We start from the raw sequence: 14,621 nt of genomic DNA on the forward strand, positions 1-14,621 counted from the left end.
GCTGAGCTCACAGGAGATCATTGATATTCTCTGATCATAAGTAAACATTCATTTTCAGGTATGAAAAGAACTATCATTGTCTGAGCAAAGGCACACCGTGAAGGGGAAATTTTCTTGATGCTTGATGAGCCATTGATGTCCCTACAGATGTATACATATTGCAAAATATACCATAGTAAAGATACGTTCCACTTAGATTATGTTCTTTTTGTTCATATCATGTGGCAATATGACATTGTTTTGCCAAAGTTTTCATTATCATTTTTGCCCTGATTTCATGGTAATTCCTCCAAAATGTGAATGTACCATGGCATAGTTCCCACTGGGCAGTACCAATCTGATTACACAGTAGGGCAGCAGCATACCATTTTGGCCTCTCCAGTGCAGAGTTCAGGCTGTTTTTATGACAGCTTATATTTTGCCCAAACTGGGTTTTCCTGTCATTGTACATTGATGGCCATTCCTCAGGATAGGCCATCAATCGCTAATTTGCAGGGTGTGACACATACCTCCTTCCTCCCCAATGTAATCAACAGAGCTGAAAGCAATGCACCATTCCCTGTTTTGTGGTGGTACTGGGTTACTGCAACTCAGCTCCCATTAAAATGAATGGGAGCCGCACTGCAACACCCATGCACAGCCACAACACAGAATGAACAGAGCACGGCTTCCAGACATGTTAATTGTGTAGTGTGGGTGCTGTGGCTTAGCAACCTGATGACCAGCCATTGATGGCCTATCCTGACAAATGTATCCCCCTTTAAACTGCTTCCGTAGGGTGACTGACTGTCAAGAGACGTGATTATCCTGGTTTAAAATCTGCTACATTGTCAGAAAATCCCTCTTAAAAACAGTACTAATAGGTATTGCATAATGCCATAGTTATATACAGTTTATAAGGTCAGTAATATTTGTAATGTCAGTAAAGTTTTTTTTCTTAAAGGGACCGTCAGACAATTCTCAGTGATGTGGAGTATGTTAGCAGCAAAAGATCTGAACGTCTTATAAATATAGTTGGGATATTCTGGAGTCCAAATACATTTGGAATTGTGACAGAATGGATGCCGAATGAGTCACTGCACTCTTTAATATACCAGGTTGGATAAGTTTCTTAGTGAATTCTTTTAAAGGGAATGTAGCATTAAAAAAAATTACATCCAAATTTTTGGTGGTGACTCTTCACATAAAATGGTCTTGAAATATTAGAGCTTTTCCATGGCCACTAGAGCAATAACAATAAGATAATGCTTTCTGTTTTGTCTAGCACACTTGTTAGCTTTACTGTATAGCCTTTGACAGTATGAGCAGAGTCATCTATTATTATTATGATTATTATTATTATTAATGAAAGACTTTATGATGGCTTATTGTACTGCTGAAGGCATAAATAAAGCAAAATAGCGACACTGTATACTGAGATGTGTGTCAATCTGTGGTCTCTGCGAAGAGGGCTGTACTATAAAGGTCTTATGGATGTCAAAGAGAGGCATCTCTGACTTGTAACCCTTTCTAAGAGGCAGAAATGCTAAGTAACATTAGATCATGCACTGGAGGACCTTTTTTGGACATAATTTAAATGGCTGGCATGTAATGGTACATCTCACATGCAGGGGAAAACTATGTTAATAGTGGGGTCCCTGGGTACAGATCTTGAGAACATGGTGACAGTAGGCACTCATATTTACTTTTATATTTATTCTTCTCTTTAATTACAGCATGATCTGTACCCTAAACTTCCACTAAGTATAGGCATTAGAATCCTAACAGATGTTTCTGAAGGGTTGTATTTTTTGCACAACCAGCATCTTCCCATATTGCATCAGCGGCTGAAACCCTCCAACATATTATTGGATGCACAATACCGGGCAAAGGTAAGAAAATAAAATAAAAATATTTTGCACAATTTTTTTTATAAATCCTTCTATTTTCTCCAGTATGCTACAAATCTGAATAAATATTAGTGTGTAAGCAAATATTAATAAGGCAAGCACAAAGAAATTTTGGAGATTTCTAATCCAGAGGCAGATAGACAGACAGACAGATACATGGATGGATAGATGAGACAGACACATAATGAAAAAAATAAAAGATAGATAAGAAATGTGTATGCCTTTGCATAGACTCTTCGGTGATGCATCATTGTCAAGAAATAAAGTTCATTTATCTTGCCTTTTCTTTTTTCATACCATATCACAAACCTGCTCATATCTGTGGTGCACACACTGATTAATGCTCCTTATTACAGCTTTCAGATTTTTGGCTTTCAGACATCCAGAAAGTAAATGTTTCCACAGCCCATCAGGAAAATGCATCTGTAATATATTTTTCACCTCAAAGGCTGCAAAAACATGGAATAACATTGGCAGATGATATATACAGGTCAGTAGGCAGAACATTGACGAAAGCCCCCACCTCCAAAAAAAAAAAGGGGGGAATAAAGAAATTCTACTAATATATCTGTCTCTGGTTGACTGTACGTGGTTGTCACCTTGCCTTTCCAGACTGGTGAATGTGCAAAAGCTTAAATACAATTCTTGTACAAAGTTTTAAAGCATAAAGGCATGATTACACCCAGTTTTACCATTTTTATAAGGCTATAGGGGGAGACTTATCAAAGGATAGGGGATAAGATGTCTGATCGCGGGGGGGCCCGCCCCACTGAGACCCCCGCAATATAGCATGCAGCAACCACCTTTACAGCCATCACGCCCCCTCCCATAGACTTGCATTGAGGGAGCGGGGTGTGATATCACATGGGGGCGGAGTCGTAACGTCACGATCTTCTGTTCCCGTGGTCGGGAGCCAGAACCTCCAGCGCTGCCGGAAGCAGATACAGGTGGGTGCTGCATGCTGTATTGCGGGGGTCCCCAGCGGCGGGACCCCCGCGATCAGACATCTTATCCCCTATCCTTTGGATAGGGGATAAGATGTCTAGGGGTGGAGTACCCCTTTAAAGGGGTTGTCAAGGAATTAAAAGATGGGGGGAAAAAAGAGATAATTTCTTTAAAAAACAGCTCCACGTCTTTTCCGCAGGTTAGGTTTGGTATTACAACTTGGCTCCATTCACTTCAATGGAACTAAGCTGCAGAACCACACCCAACCTGGAGAAAGAAGGGGAGCATTTAAAAAAAAAAATAAAAGAAAGAAATTAGCTCTGTTTTTCTATTCCTGGATAACCCCTTTAAACAATGTAAAAGCATATACTTCTACGAGGAAAAACGTATACCACGGCAACATTTAATAATAGAAGTCTGTGGGAAGTCAGAGCATAAGGTTATGTACCATTTAAATATATCTTCAGCTTACTGCTATGGTATAGAGATGACCAATGCTGGCCAATGACCTCCCAGATGCAGTAATTTCGAATTCAACAGTTTCACACCAACTTAATTTGCAGAAGCTTAGCCACTGCGGGAAATACGCTGCGAGTTTGCCTTCCATGGGTTCAATGGGACCACCGGCAATCTGAAAATCTGCCACTAATGCAGACTTTCGGCGCACTCAATGAGGTGAATTAACTTGCAGCGAATTGTGTTAACGTACCCTAATAAGACAATGCAGACTTAGTAGCCCAATGATCTGCTTATTTGCAAGAACACATAGCTGAAGAACAAATATAGGCTGCAAATCCTGGCACAATATAGGTATACATGCACACACAGGTTGCTCTCTGCTGAATTCAATGTGTCCTGTATTTATTCTAATTATTACTCTTCTTTGCAGCTTGGGAATTATTTTGTATGAAACCCTCAGCCGAAAACAACCCTTCCACGGTAAGTTCTTGTTTTATCTGACCCTGCAACATATATTAAGAGGGGCTTTCCACATTCCCCTGTAGATTGGCTTTTGTTTGAAGAGCATTTGCATGGTTTACTTTCATTATTGTCAGTTGTAGATTTCCTATTTACACTGGGATATGAGTGGTTAACAAACTGTTGTTTCTTGTCCTGCTAAAACTATGTGATCCGCAAAAGAAAGAGCATTTGCTTGTTCGTCAGTCTCTGAGCCTATTACACGTGGTGATATCAATCTGTTCAACCAGTATTTACCCAGTGTAGTAGGTGTCTATGGAAAATAGAAAAAAAAAGGCACACGCTCCCCTAGTGCAGTACTAAGACATACTTGGCAATTGCAATTTGTGGAATTCACATCACAAGGTTTATTTAGGCACAACAAACAATGTGTTTCTTGCCAAAAAAGGGCACTTCATCAGGAAGTGCCCTTTTCAGGCAAGAAACGCATTGTTTGTTGTGCCTAAATAAACCTTGTGATGTGAATTCCACAAATACAGTCGCCTTCATTCAACACCGTAATCGCTCCTGGTGAAGATCCATTTTTATCTCTGCTATTTGCTCTTACCCATCATTTGTGGTAATGTTGCTAAGGAACAGCAATGCCCCTTCCTCTACTGTCATCTCAGCTTGGATTTGTAGGGAATGTTAACTATGCAGCCCAGAAAAAACTTGTGTCTAGCCAATAGGTTCCAAAGGGATACATTACTTTCCTAACATGGCTGCTACTTAAAGGGGTACTCCGCTGCTCAGCGTTTGGAACAGCGCAGGAGCCAGCGCCGGGAGCTCGTAATGTCATAGCCCCACCATTCATGATGTAATGCACCGCCCCCTCAGTGCAAGTCTATGGGAGGGGCCCCTCCCGGAGGGGCCCCTCCCATAGACTTGCATTGAGGGGGCGGGGCGTGACATAGTGAGAGGTGGGGCTATGACGAGCTGCCAGTGCTGGCTCAGCTTTCGGAACAGTTTGTTCCAAACCCTGAGCAGCGGAGTACCCCTTTAATTCTAGCTAACGCCGGGGGTCATGGAAGTTAGACCTCTATCCATTAGACATTGAGGGGATATGCTAGCAATATGTTATCAATGTCTTAAGTGAGAATATTTCTAACAGCACAAGTCAAATTTTCATACAAGCAAATCTGTTTAAATTTGTAATCAACATTTTTGCTACAGAAAATAATCATCTGAAGCTGGTAACTGAAGTAACTAGAGGGATCAGACCACAACCAAACATAGATGTTCTCTTAAAAGACACCAGTCTCCACCACAGTCAACGTGCAAATCTAAGTCAACTCACTAACTTGTGCTGGCATCAGAACCCCCATATGAGGCCGACAGCAGCTGGTAAGTTGGACATGTGTATGACTGAACTAGATCTTCTAATACTACAAAAGTATAAGATACTTAAGCTTCTGTGTTACATTCCATGTAAATTATTGCATAATTCAAGTATTATGATAGCATTTAGAAGTGCGCTGCTGTGGAAGAGGGAATATTATTTAAAGGGGTACTCTGCCCCTAGACATCTTATCCCCTATCCAAAGGATAAGATGTCAGATCGTGGGGGTCCCGCTGCTGGGGACCCCCGGAATCTCGGCTGCAGAACCCACCTCAACGGTTTCCCGCAACGCTGGAGGCTTCGGATCCCGACCACGCGAGCGAAAGAGCGTGACGTCACGGCTCCGCCCCCGTGTCACATCACGCCCCGCCCCTCAATGCAAGTCTATGGGAGGGGGCGTGACGGCCCTCACGCCCCCTCCCTTAGGCTTGCATTGAGGGGGCGGACCATGATGTCACACAGGGCGGAGCCGTGACGTCACAGCCCCGTGATCGACAGTAATCAGACTCGGTGCGAACATGCTCCTGAGACGGGACGGGACTCCTGCGATCAGGCATCTTATCCCCTATGGCTGAGAAAACCCTGTTTTTTAGATTGAGAGTAGTAGAGCCCAACACCTGAAATGACAAAACCTGTTTGTGAGAAATGATTTCTAATTGACGTCCATTTTACACACAGAGTGTTTGTCTCGCCTAAACAACATCCTTCAGAGCTTTTCCAAAGAAGAGATTCAATGTCAAATTGACTGCCTAAATAAAGAAAAGGTAAAAGATTTTTCCCATATTACCCTGTGATATATACAGTAGTGGACAAAATTGTTGGTACCATTCTGTAAAGACAGAAAAACCCACAGTGCTGGCTTAAATAACTTGAAACTGATAAAAGAAATAATGAATACAAAATTACTGACAATTAACTGATGAAAAGGAGACATTGCTTTTGAACTGTGATGAAACTGGCCTGGACAAAAATGATGGGTTAATATTTTTTTGTACGACCTTTTAAGGCAATCATTGGAATCAAGTGTTTTCTGTTACTTTCAATGAGGCTTCTCTTGGGTGTTTTAAAGGGGTACTCCACTGCTCAGAGTTTGCAACAAACTGTTTTGAACACTGGAGCCGATGCCAATAGCTTGTGACATCATAACCCCCCCCCCCTCATGATGTCATGCCCCCTCAATGCAAGTCTATGGGAGGGGGCGTGACAACTGTCACTCCCCCTCCCATAGACTTGCATTGAGGGGGCTGGATGTGACGTCATGAGGGGTAGGGGCTATGACGTCATGAGCTCCCGGCATCGGCTCCAGCGTTTGGAACAGTTTGTTCCAAACTCTGAGCATTGGAGTACCCCTTTAAGCTGTGTTTTATTCTAAAGAAGGACCCATGACCTGCAACTGAGACCAAGCTTCCTGACATTGATTCCAGTGACAATCTCATAAGGTTGTGTTAAGAATTATTACGTTCAGGGTACCATCATTTTTGTTTTATTAAAGATTCTGTCGAACCACAATTCAAAAGCGATGTCTGATTTTGATCAGATAATTTTTAGTAAATTTGTATTTATTATTACTTATGTCAGTTTCAACTTATTTCAGGGAGCATTGTGGGGTTTTCTGCCTTTAACGGAAGGGTACCAACAATTTTGCCAAAAGATTACCTAAACCGAGGAAGTAGCTGGCATTAATAAGATTTGCAAATAATCACATTCTCAGGCTCCTAGCTCTAATCTGTGGCATGTAGGAGCAGCTTTAATAATATAAAAACCAGATTGAAAGTAAATATTATCAGCGACATAAAAAACTCAAAAATCCAAGTCAGTACAGTGTGATTGTGCAATGCCTCTTGTTCTTCATCATGTCAGTTATTGCCACTTGTTACAGCTGAGAGGGACTTAATTCTTGAACTGGTTTATTACTTGTTTAGGGTACGTTCACACACACGCAGATTTGATGTGCAGGATTTGATGCACAGGATTTTCTGCTGCAGACTTCAATGTAAACTAAATGACTAGGTACAGCTTCTAATCTACAGTTACTAATCCTGCGCAGGATCCTGTACGAGTGAAAGTACCCTTAGAGTGCGTTCACACGTGCATATTTGTGCTGCAGATCTGTTGCAGATTTGCTACTGCAGATTTTGCTGCCCATTCACTTCAATGGGCAGAAAAATCTGCTGAAGCAAATCTGCAACAGATCTGCAGCAAAAATACTTTCGTGTGAACGCTCTGCTGGTGAAGGCCCGCTCTATGCAGTCTTTACATGTGCCTGCTTGTAACAGCAACACGCCGCGATGAGCAGACACCCTGCAGCGATGTGCGCGGCATACTCGCACATCGCGGCCACTTTCTCTGCTGTGAGCAAGGCAGAGAGCTCCTGTGATGTGCGAGTATACTGCAACTCGCATCGCAGTGTGTCTGCTCGTAGCGGCGTATTGCCGATACGAGCAGGCACATGTAAAGACGGCATAGAGCGGACCTTCACCAGCGGATCTGCAGCGATATACGCTGCGAAAATCCGCTTGTGTGAGTGTACCCTTAGACTGGTTTAGAGCTTGGTTTATCACTCCGGCAGATTGCTACGCATGCAGACCAAGATGTCAGCACTGTTCAATGTCCCAGTGGTTGAGAGATCACTGACAAACCTGAAACACAGCAAGAGGTGCGCAGAGGTAAACCTCTGCACATATGGATCGTCTGATTTAAAAAATGGTGTATAGTGATCCATTCTTTACTGCGAGTCAAATTTTTAGTTTTTAAATACTGGATAACTCCTTTAAAGGGGATAAGATGTCAAGGGGTGGAGTACCACATTAAGTAAGGATTCGAAGTCCAACCCTTAGAAACAAATTCTATAGACAGATCCCAGCTAGCAATGTTTCAGGGGTAAAAGGGGTCTGGTCCCCCTTGTGAAATGATGAGTAATTCTAAAGAGCTCTCTGAATTCCCAGTCAGTTCATTAAATCTATTCCTTCCCTGATCTTTTATGATCAGCTGTAAGTGATTTTAACAAAAAGTGGAAGCGTTAAGGAACCACGGCAACTAAGCCATGAAGTGGAAAACAGATTTACAGAGTAAGTTCACTGAGGGAGATTTAACAAAACCTGTCCAGAGGAAAAGTTGCCCATAGCAACCAATAAGCTTGCTTGCTTTCATTTTTATCAAGGCCACTGAAAAATGAAAGAAGCGATCTGATTGGTTGCTATGGGCAACTCAGCAACTTTTCCACTGGACAGGTTTTGATAAATCTACAAACTCTGGAACAGTCAGCTTTAAATTGAAAGCCTCACATGGTGTAGGAACATGCCCCCAGCTGGTAATGCCCAATTGGCTATTTAGTCATTAAGTCCCATTTCTAGGAAGAATAAGGCTGCATTCACACCACGATTTGAGTGTCCGCTGCACAGATACGATTTCAGAAGCTTCAATTGGCTGAAATCGTATCTGTGCACGGACATGTACAGGCCCATTAACTATTATGGGGCTGCGGACCCAATCGTGGTCTGCTAGTGACTACGATCTGGTCATTTTCTCAGCATGTTAGATTTTTCACACGGACTGAAAATCTTGGCAGACCACGATTTTCAGTCAATGTCAAAAATCTGACATGCTTAGAAAATGACCAGATCGTAGTCACTAGCAGACCACGATTGGGTCCGTAGCCCCATAATAGTTAATGGGCCTGTACATGTCCGTGCACAGATACGATTTCATCCGATTAAAGCTTCTGAAACCATATCTGTGCAGCGGACACTCAAATCATGGTGTAAATACAGCCTAACTGAATAATGGCACAACTATAAGAAGGCTATAAGAAAACATGATACTGAGGCCACAGGTCCTCTTTGAATTCCTGCATTTTAGAAAGAGTTAAGGTAAATATGACACCACATTAAATCTGAAGAGATTTCCAGCAATAATAATTGATATCTGTGCAATTATCTGAAATCCTACACCCATAGCTCTGGGCTTCAATGTTGCCCTATGTTAATAGGAATTACAACTATCTTCAGTAGGAAAAAGCTAGTAAACTATGCTAAATGCAATGACCATTTTTCAGGAGATGGCCGCTCAGCACTCCCAGGAGAGCACCGTGGAATTTGATATCAAATATCTGGATGTAAGTATCTATGTAAAGATAATATATTTTTTTTCTTTTTTGTATCAGTTTATAATGTTCTTCTTTCACTTTAACAGACTCATGATTATTAAGGGGATTATTTCATATAAACAAAACCTATGAGGGTATAATATGGACATCATACCTTGTTTCATAAGCCAAATATAGGAGCCACTAAAAAGTGTGGGTTTAGCAGTGGTGCACTAAGCTTATCCATATACTGTATTACACTTCTGTAAATGTACTTGTATAGAGGCATAGTAATGCCATATATGCTATATGTGACTGGCCATATCATCTCTCTGTGTTATTAAAGGGGTATTCCTGTGGAAAACTTTTTTTTTAAATGAACTGGTGCCAGAAAGTTAAACAGATTTGCAAATTACTTCTATTAAATAATCTTAATCCTTTCAGTACTTTTTAGCAGCTGTTTGCTACAGAGGAAAATCTTTATTTTTTGAATTTCTTTTTTGTGTTGTCCACAGTGCTCTCTGCTGACACCTGATGCCCATATCAGGAACTGTCCAGAGCAGGAGAAAATCGCCACAGCAAACCTATGATGCTCTGGACAGTTCCTGACACAAACAGAGGTGTCAGCAGAGAGCACTGTGGACAACACAAAAAAAAGAAATTAAAGGGGTACTCCGCCCCTGGCATCTTATCCCCTATCCAAAGGATAGGGGATAAGATGTTAGATCGCCGCGGTCCCGCTGCTGGGGACCCCGGGGAACGCCGCTGCGGCACCGCGCTATCATTACAGCACAGAGCGAGTTCGCTCTGTGCGTAATGACGGGCGATACAGGGGACGGAGCAGCGTGACATCATAGCTCTGCCCCTCATGACGTCACGGCCCGTCCCCTTAATGCAAGTCTATGGCCATATACTTGTATTGACGGGGGCGGGCCGTGACGTCATGAGGGGCGGAGCCGTGACGTAACGATACCTGTATTGCTCGTCATTACGTGCAGAGCGATCTCGCTCTGCGCAGTAATGATAGCGGGGTGCTGCAGCAGCGATCCCCATGGTCCCCAGCAGCGGGACCCCGGCGATCTGACATCTTATCCCTAAGATGTCTAGGGGCGGAGTACCCCTTTAAAAAAAGTAAATAATTTCCTCTGTAGCATACAGCTGCTAAAAAGTGCTAAAAGGATTAAGATTTTTTAATAGAAGTAATTTACAAATCTGTTTAACTTTCTGGCACCAGTTCATAAAAAAAAAAAAAGTTTTCCACCGGAGTACCCCTTTAACGGTCTCTGATATCTTAGAAGCCAAACCTACAGCCAACAACTGATTGGAAACAGATTCATTTGACTCCTATATGCCAAATTTAACTGGTAAGCCGGGAAGTTTACTGGCCAACAATCATTTTTCCTCTTTAATATGCTATGTCAATAGCAATTCCCTAATTTACAATGGAACTCCAGCTAGGAATTTGGTTCTCACCAAAAAGCTAAAGAGCCAGAACCGGCAGTCTGGTTGTTTACTGTTCAGTGCCAAAATCTATTCATACAAAGCTCATTTGCAGGGAGCTTTCCAGTTTCATAGGGTTACTTCATATGTAAATGGACCTGAACTATGATGTTTTCTGGCTATATCTACCCCTATCACTTCTAGACTTCTGGTCTGTGTTTGCTTATAGGTCTAAAATTCCCAGAAGCCTTACAGGTTATCATTGGAACAACCAAATGACAAAAAATTTTTGAAAACTTGCATATTTATTAGGAAAGCTATCTGTGACCTGTAGCTGGGATACACCATCATTGTGAGACCATTGTGCATAATTATGAAAGCACTGTGCCACTTCAGCACCTATTGGCACCAATCAACCTTCTTTGGAAGCTATTTGATCAGCTATAGACTATAATGATTACCTATGGAGCCTCTAAAAAAGCCAGGCCAACAATGGCATAACTAGTAGGAAACATTGATAGAATAAGTTTAGCAAAAAAAAAAAAAAATCTATTAGGAATAGTTATTTTGCTTGTGTGTTTAAATATTTGCATGTGAGTATAAAAATCTAATAGATTGATTTGTACAATCTGCAGGAGGGTTGGTTGACTAAGAGCCATAGAAGTAGAACACAGAGTGAACCTGAATCAAGCCCTGATGTACACTCACTATGTCCTGGGCCAAAGAAAGAGAAGAGAAGTGGTGAGAGCATTCATTATATAATCCAAAGTTTTTGTAAGTGGCGTTTAATTATTCTGTAACTGATTATTAAAACTGGACCCCGTAATGCAATTTTTTAAAATTAAAATACAGGTGAAGGACTATGAGTTACTCCTGTCCTGCAGCCTGTAATCTGAATCCAGACAATGTTTAGGTTGAAATAAACAGTAGCATATTGTCTGCTCATAAATATGTAACAGAATGGCAAACAGCTTGAGACTAAATGTAGTCATTTTATTATCAGGAGTTCTCCATGGCTAGAGAAAATGGTTCTAAACACTCTTTTCTAGGATTGGGATTTATCATATAAGCGAGGTCATCAGAGATAAATTGACAGCTCAGAACAAAACCCAAAATAAACTGAGACAACAGACCAAACCCTCTAAAAAATGGGTGCTAGTCTGACGTTGGTCAATGTCAGGACCCAGTGTGGCAGCACTTGGAGTCAAAAGGACTCTGGAGCAGAGGTGACATTGAAGATGCAGGGCCCAAGTCCACAAACTGTAACAGATCCCCCAACTGTACCGTTTATAATACTGGTCTCCTTATGGATTTCTTTAGCTACAATGGTCCACATACAACTGCACCTTTATAGAAACGCTCCTGCTCTGGAGAGAAGAGATGTAAGAGATACAGGCATCAATTATTAGCTATAGGAAGAAATAGCAATCCCCAAAACACTTAAATGCACAGTCCTCCCTCTTGGGCTGGTTCAATCCCAACTAATAATTTAATTCTCCTCCACAAAATAAAATGTTGTGAAGGGCTATGCTCCTGAAAGAAGAGTTGAATCGATCTAGGAAAAGTATAGAGAATAAAATGAATAATACGTCTGAGTGTTCGTTTTTGGAGATCTTACAGGCAATTCATGTCACTGAATGCTTCTTACTCAATATATGACAAGTTGGCACAGTAAATACACCATATGATGACTAAGAGACTGTACAAACTGGGTAATTCGGGTGGATACTTGAGTACCAGGTTTGGGACCCTCGTTTTCTTGGTAGGATGATGGTAAAGTATTCCTTAAATGGCGGATTTAGACACCTACTTGCAGGGATACTAAAACCTGTGTAACCTGGTGTAAAATTAGGTTCTATTGCGCTGTTGGGTCACATCTAGCCTGGATACAAGATGAGACACGGTTGGGCATGGAGGACTACAGGTTCTCTATGACATCCTTTGGTACATTTGTCCACAGAATGTACTGCTGGGCCTGTAGATTCCGCACACTCTTAGGTAGCTGAAGCTGGCATCCAGGCTGGTCCCATAAATGCTCACTTGGTGATAAATCTGGCAACTGGGCAGGCAAAAGAAGTGCTGTAATCTGTTGGAGACATTCCTCAGTAACCTGTGCTTTGTGTGGGCTAAAAAAAAAGCCAGTTGGAAGCCCTGCCATGAGAGGCAACACATGTGGCCCCAAGATGTCCTGCATACAGTAACCCCCCGACATGCGATGGCCCCGACATATGATCAAATCGACATACGATGGCCTCTCAGAGGCCATCGCATGTCGATGTCAGCATCGACATACGATGCTTTTATATGTCGGGGCCATCGCATTAACTGCTATCCGACAGCGCAAAATGCTTAAGCTGCTGTCGGATAGCAGTTTAAGCATCCCGGACAGGTTCACTTACCTATCCCTGCTGCTCCGGGTCCACTTCACGATCCTCCGGCGTCTTCTGCATATTCTCCAGGGTCCGGGCCTCGCTTTCTGGCGTCGCTATTATGTCGTTGCACACGCTGTGCCGGCGCAGCAACGTAATAACGTCACCAGAAAGCGAGGCCCGAACACCGGAGAAGATGCGGAAGAAACCGGAGGATCCTGAAGAAGACGCCGAAGCAGCGGGACAGCATCGGGAGCAGTGAGGACGCGGTCCAGAGTGGCGGGGACAGGTGAGTATTAAATGCACTTATTACATTGCACGAATTCCTCAACATACGATGGATTCAACAAACGATGGGTCGTTTGGAACGAATTACCATCGTATGTTGAGGGACCACTGTATATTGCTGAGCTGTCGCTACTAGGGGTGACTGACTGTCATATGTGCCTGGATGATGGAAAAATAAATTGTGGGAGCAGCTCATGCTTGTTGGCAGATCAAGCTATCCTCTATACTGGTGGTCTGTCTGGGCTATCCATTGCTTGTTCACTGTGTGTGTGTGTGTGTGTGTGCCCTAATGTAACAATTGCTCCCAACACATCCTAACAGCATGGTCAGAATTGCCTAGATGGAGGGCAATTCATCGAAACAACCATTTTGCTTCACAAAGTCAGTCAACTGGGCAAAATGTCTTTGAGTGCGTCATAGAGGTATGTCTGTGATTGCAGTCTCTTAGAGCCTTTTTAAATTATCACATAAAACAATGGTGGATTTGAGGAGAGTTTTAATTGGTGAAATGGTGATAGGTGTAGGGATAATATGTATGAATGTTTTATGCAGTCAGTCATTAGACTTTAAAAAGGTTCAGACCACTAGTATGTAGAGTTGAAATATCTCCTTTTTTGGGCAAATGGCATAAAACAATCTTTTTTACTGCATTGCTATTGTGTATGACAGTGTAATTCCTTTTTTAAACAAAGCCATCCATAAGCAAACATTTGCTCTTTACTTAATGACCTGAGCATTGTCACTAAAGAGGAAAGTTAACGCATGAAAACAAATCCTTGTCATCAAAGGCTTTTATTCCACTAACCTGAAATGTATTACTCAAGGGAACAACATGGTATTAGGGACTTTCTTCTTGTGCCACTCACTAATAAATACAGAGCGAGCTTTATAATGGACAATAAAGGGGTACTGCAGTGGATTTATTTTATTTTTTTATCAACTGGTGCCAAAAAGTTAAACAGATTTGTAAATTACTTTTATTTAAAAATCTTAATCCTTCCAGTACTTATCGGCTGCTATATGCTACAGAGGAAGTTCTTTTCCTTTTGAATTTATTTTCTGTCTGACCACAGTGCTCTCTGCTGACACCTCTGTCCATGTCAAGAACTGTCCAGAGCAGGAGCAAGTCCCCAGAGCAAACCTATCCTGCTCCGGACAGTCCCTGACATGGACAGAGGTGTCAACATTTTTTTTTTCAGCGGAGTACCCCTTTAAGGGCACTGATATTAACGTATCTCATAGGGTATAATGTTTGAACCTCATTGTACCGTACGGTTTATACAATATCTAAACATATAGTATTAAGGTAA

The 14,621-nt window shown here is 42.0% G+C and overlaps 1 protein-coding gene across 1 annotated transcript in view; it reads left to right on the forward strand.

Annotated features, from left to right (window-relative positions):
- Positions 1–14,621, forward strand: part of LOC130277482 (receptor-interacting serine/threonine-protein kinase 2-like) — a 76,677-nt gene that overhangs the window by 51,064 nt on the left and 10,992 nt on the right. Inside the window, exons 4-11 of the mRNA XM_056528156.1 lie at positions 944–1,097; positions 1,716–1,871; positions 2,246–2,379; positions 3,724–3,773; positions 4,965–5,135; positions 5,809–5,894; positions 9,185–9,244; positions 11,290–11,395. Of these exons, the coding sequence (XP_056384131.1) occupies positions 944–1,097; positions 1,716–1,871; positions 2,246–2,379; positions 3,724–3,773; positions 4,965–5,135; positions 5,809–5,894; positions 9,185–9,244; positions 11,290–11,395 (917 nt within the window). The remainder of the gene's footprint in view (positions 1–943; positions 1,098–1,715; positions 1,872–2,245; positions 2,380–3,723; positions 3,774–4,964; positions 5,136–5,808; positions 5,895–9,184; positions 9,245–11,289; positions 11,396–14,621) is intronic.

This window comes from Hyla sarda, chromosome 6 (genome assembly GCF_029499605.1).
Source record: "Hyla sarda isolate aHylSar1 chromosome 6, aHylSar1.hap1, whole genome shotgun sequence".
NCBI classification, from domain to species: domain Eukaryota; kingdom Metazoa; phylum Chordata; class Amphibia; order Anura; family Hylidae; genus Hyla; species Hyla sarda.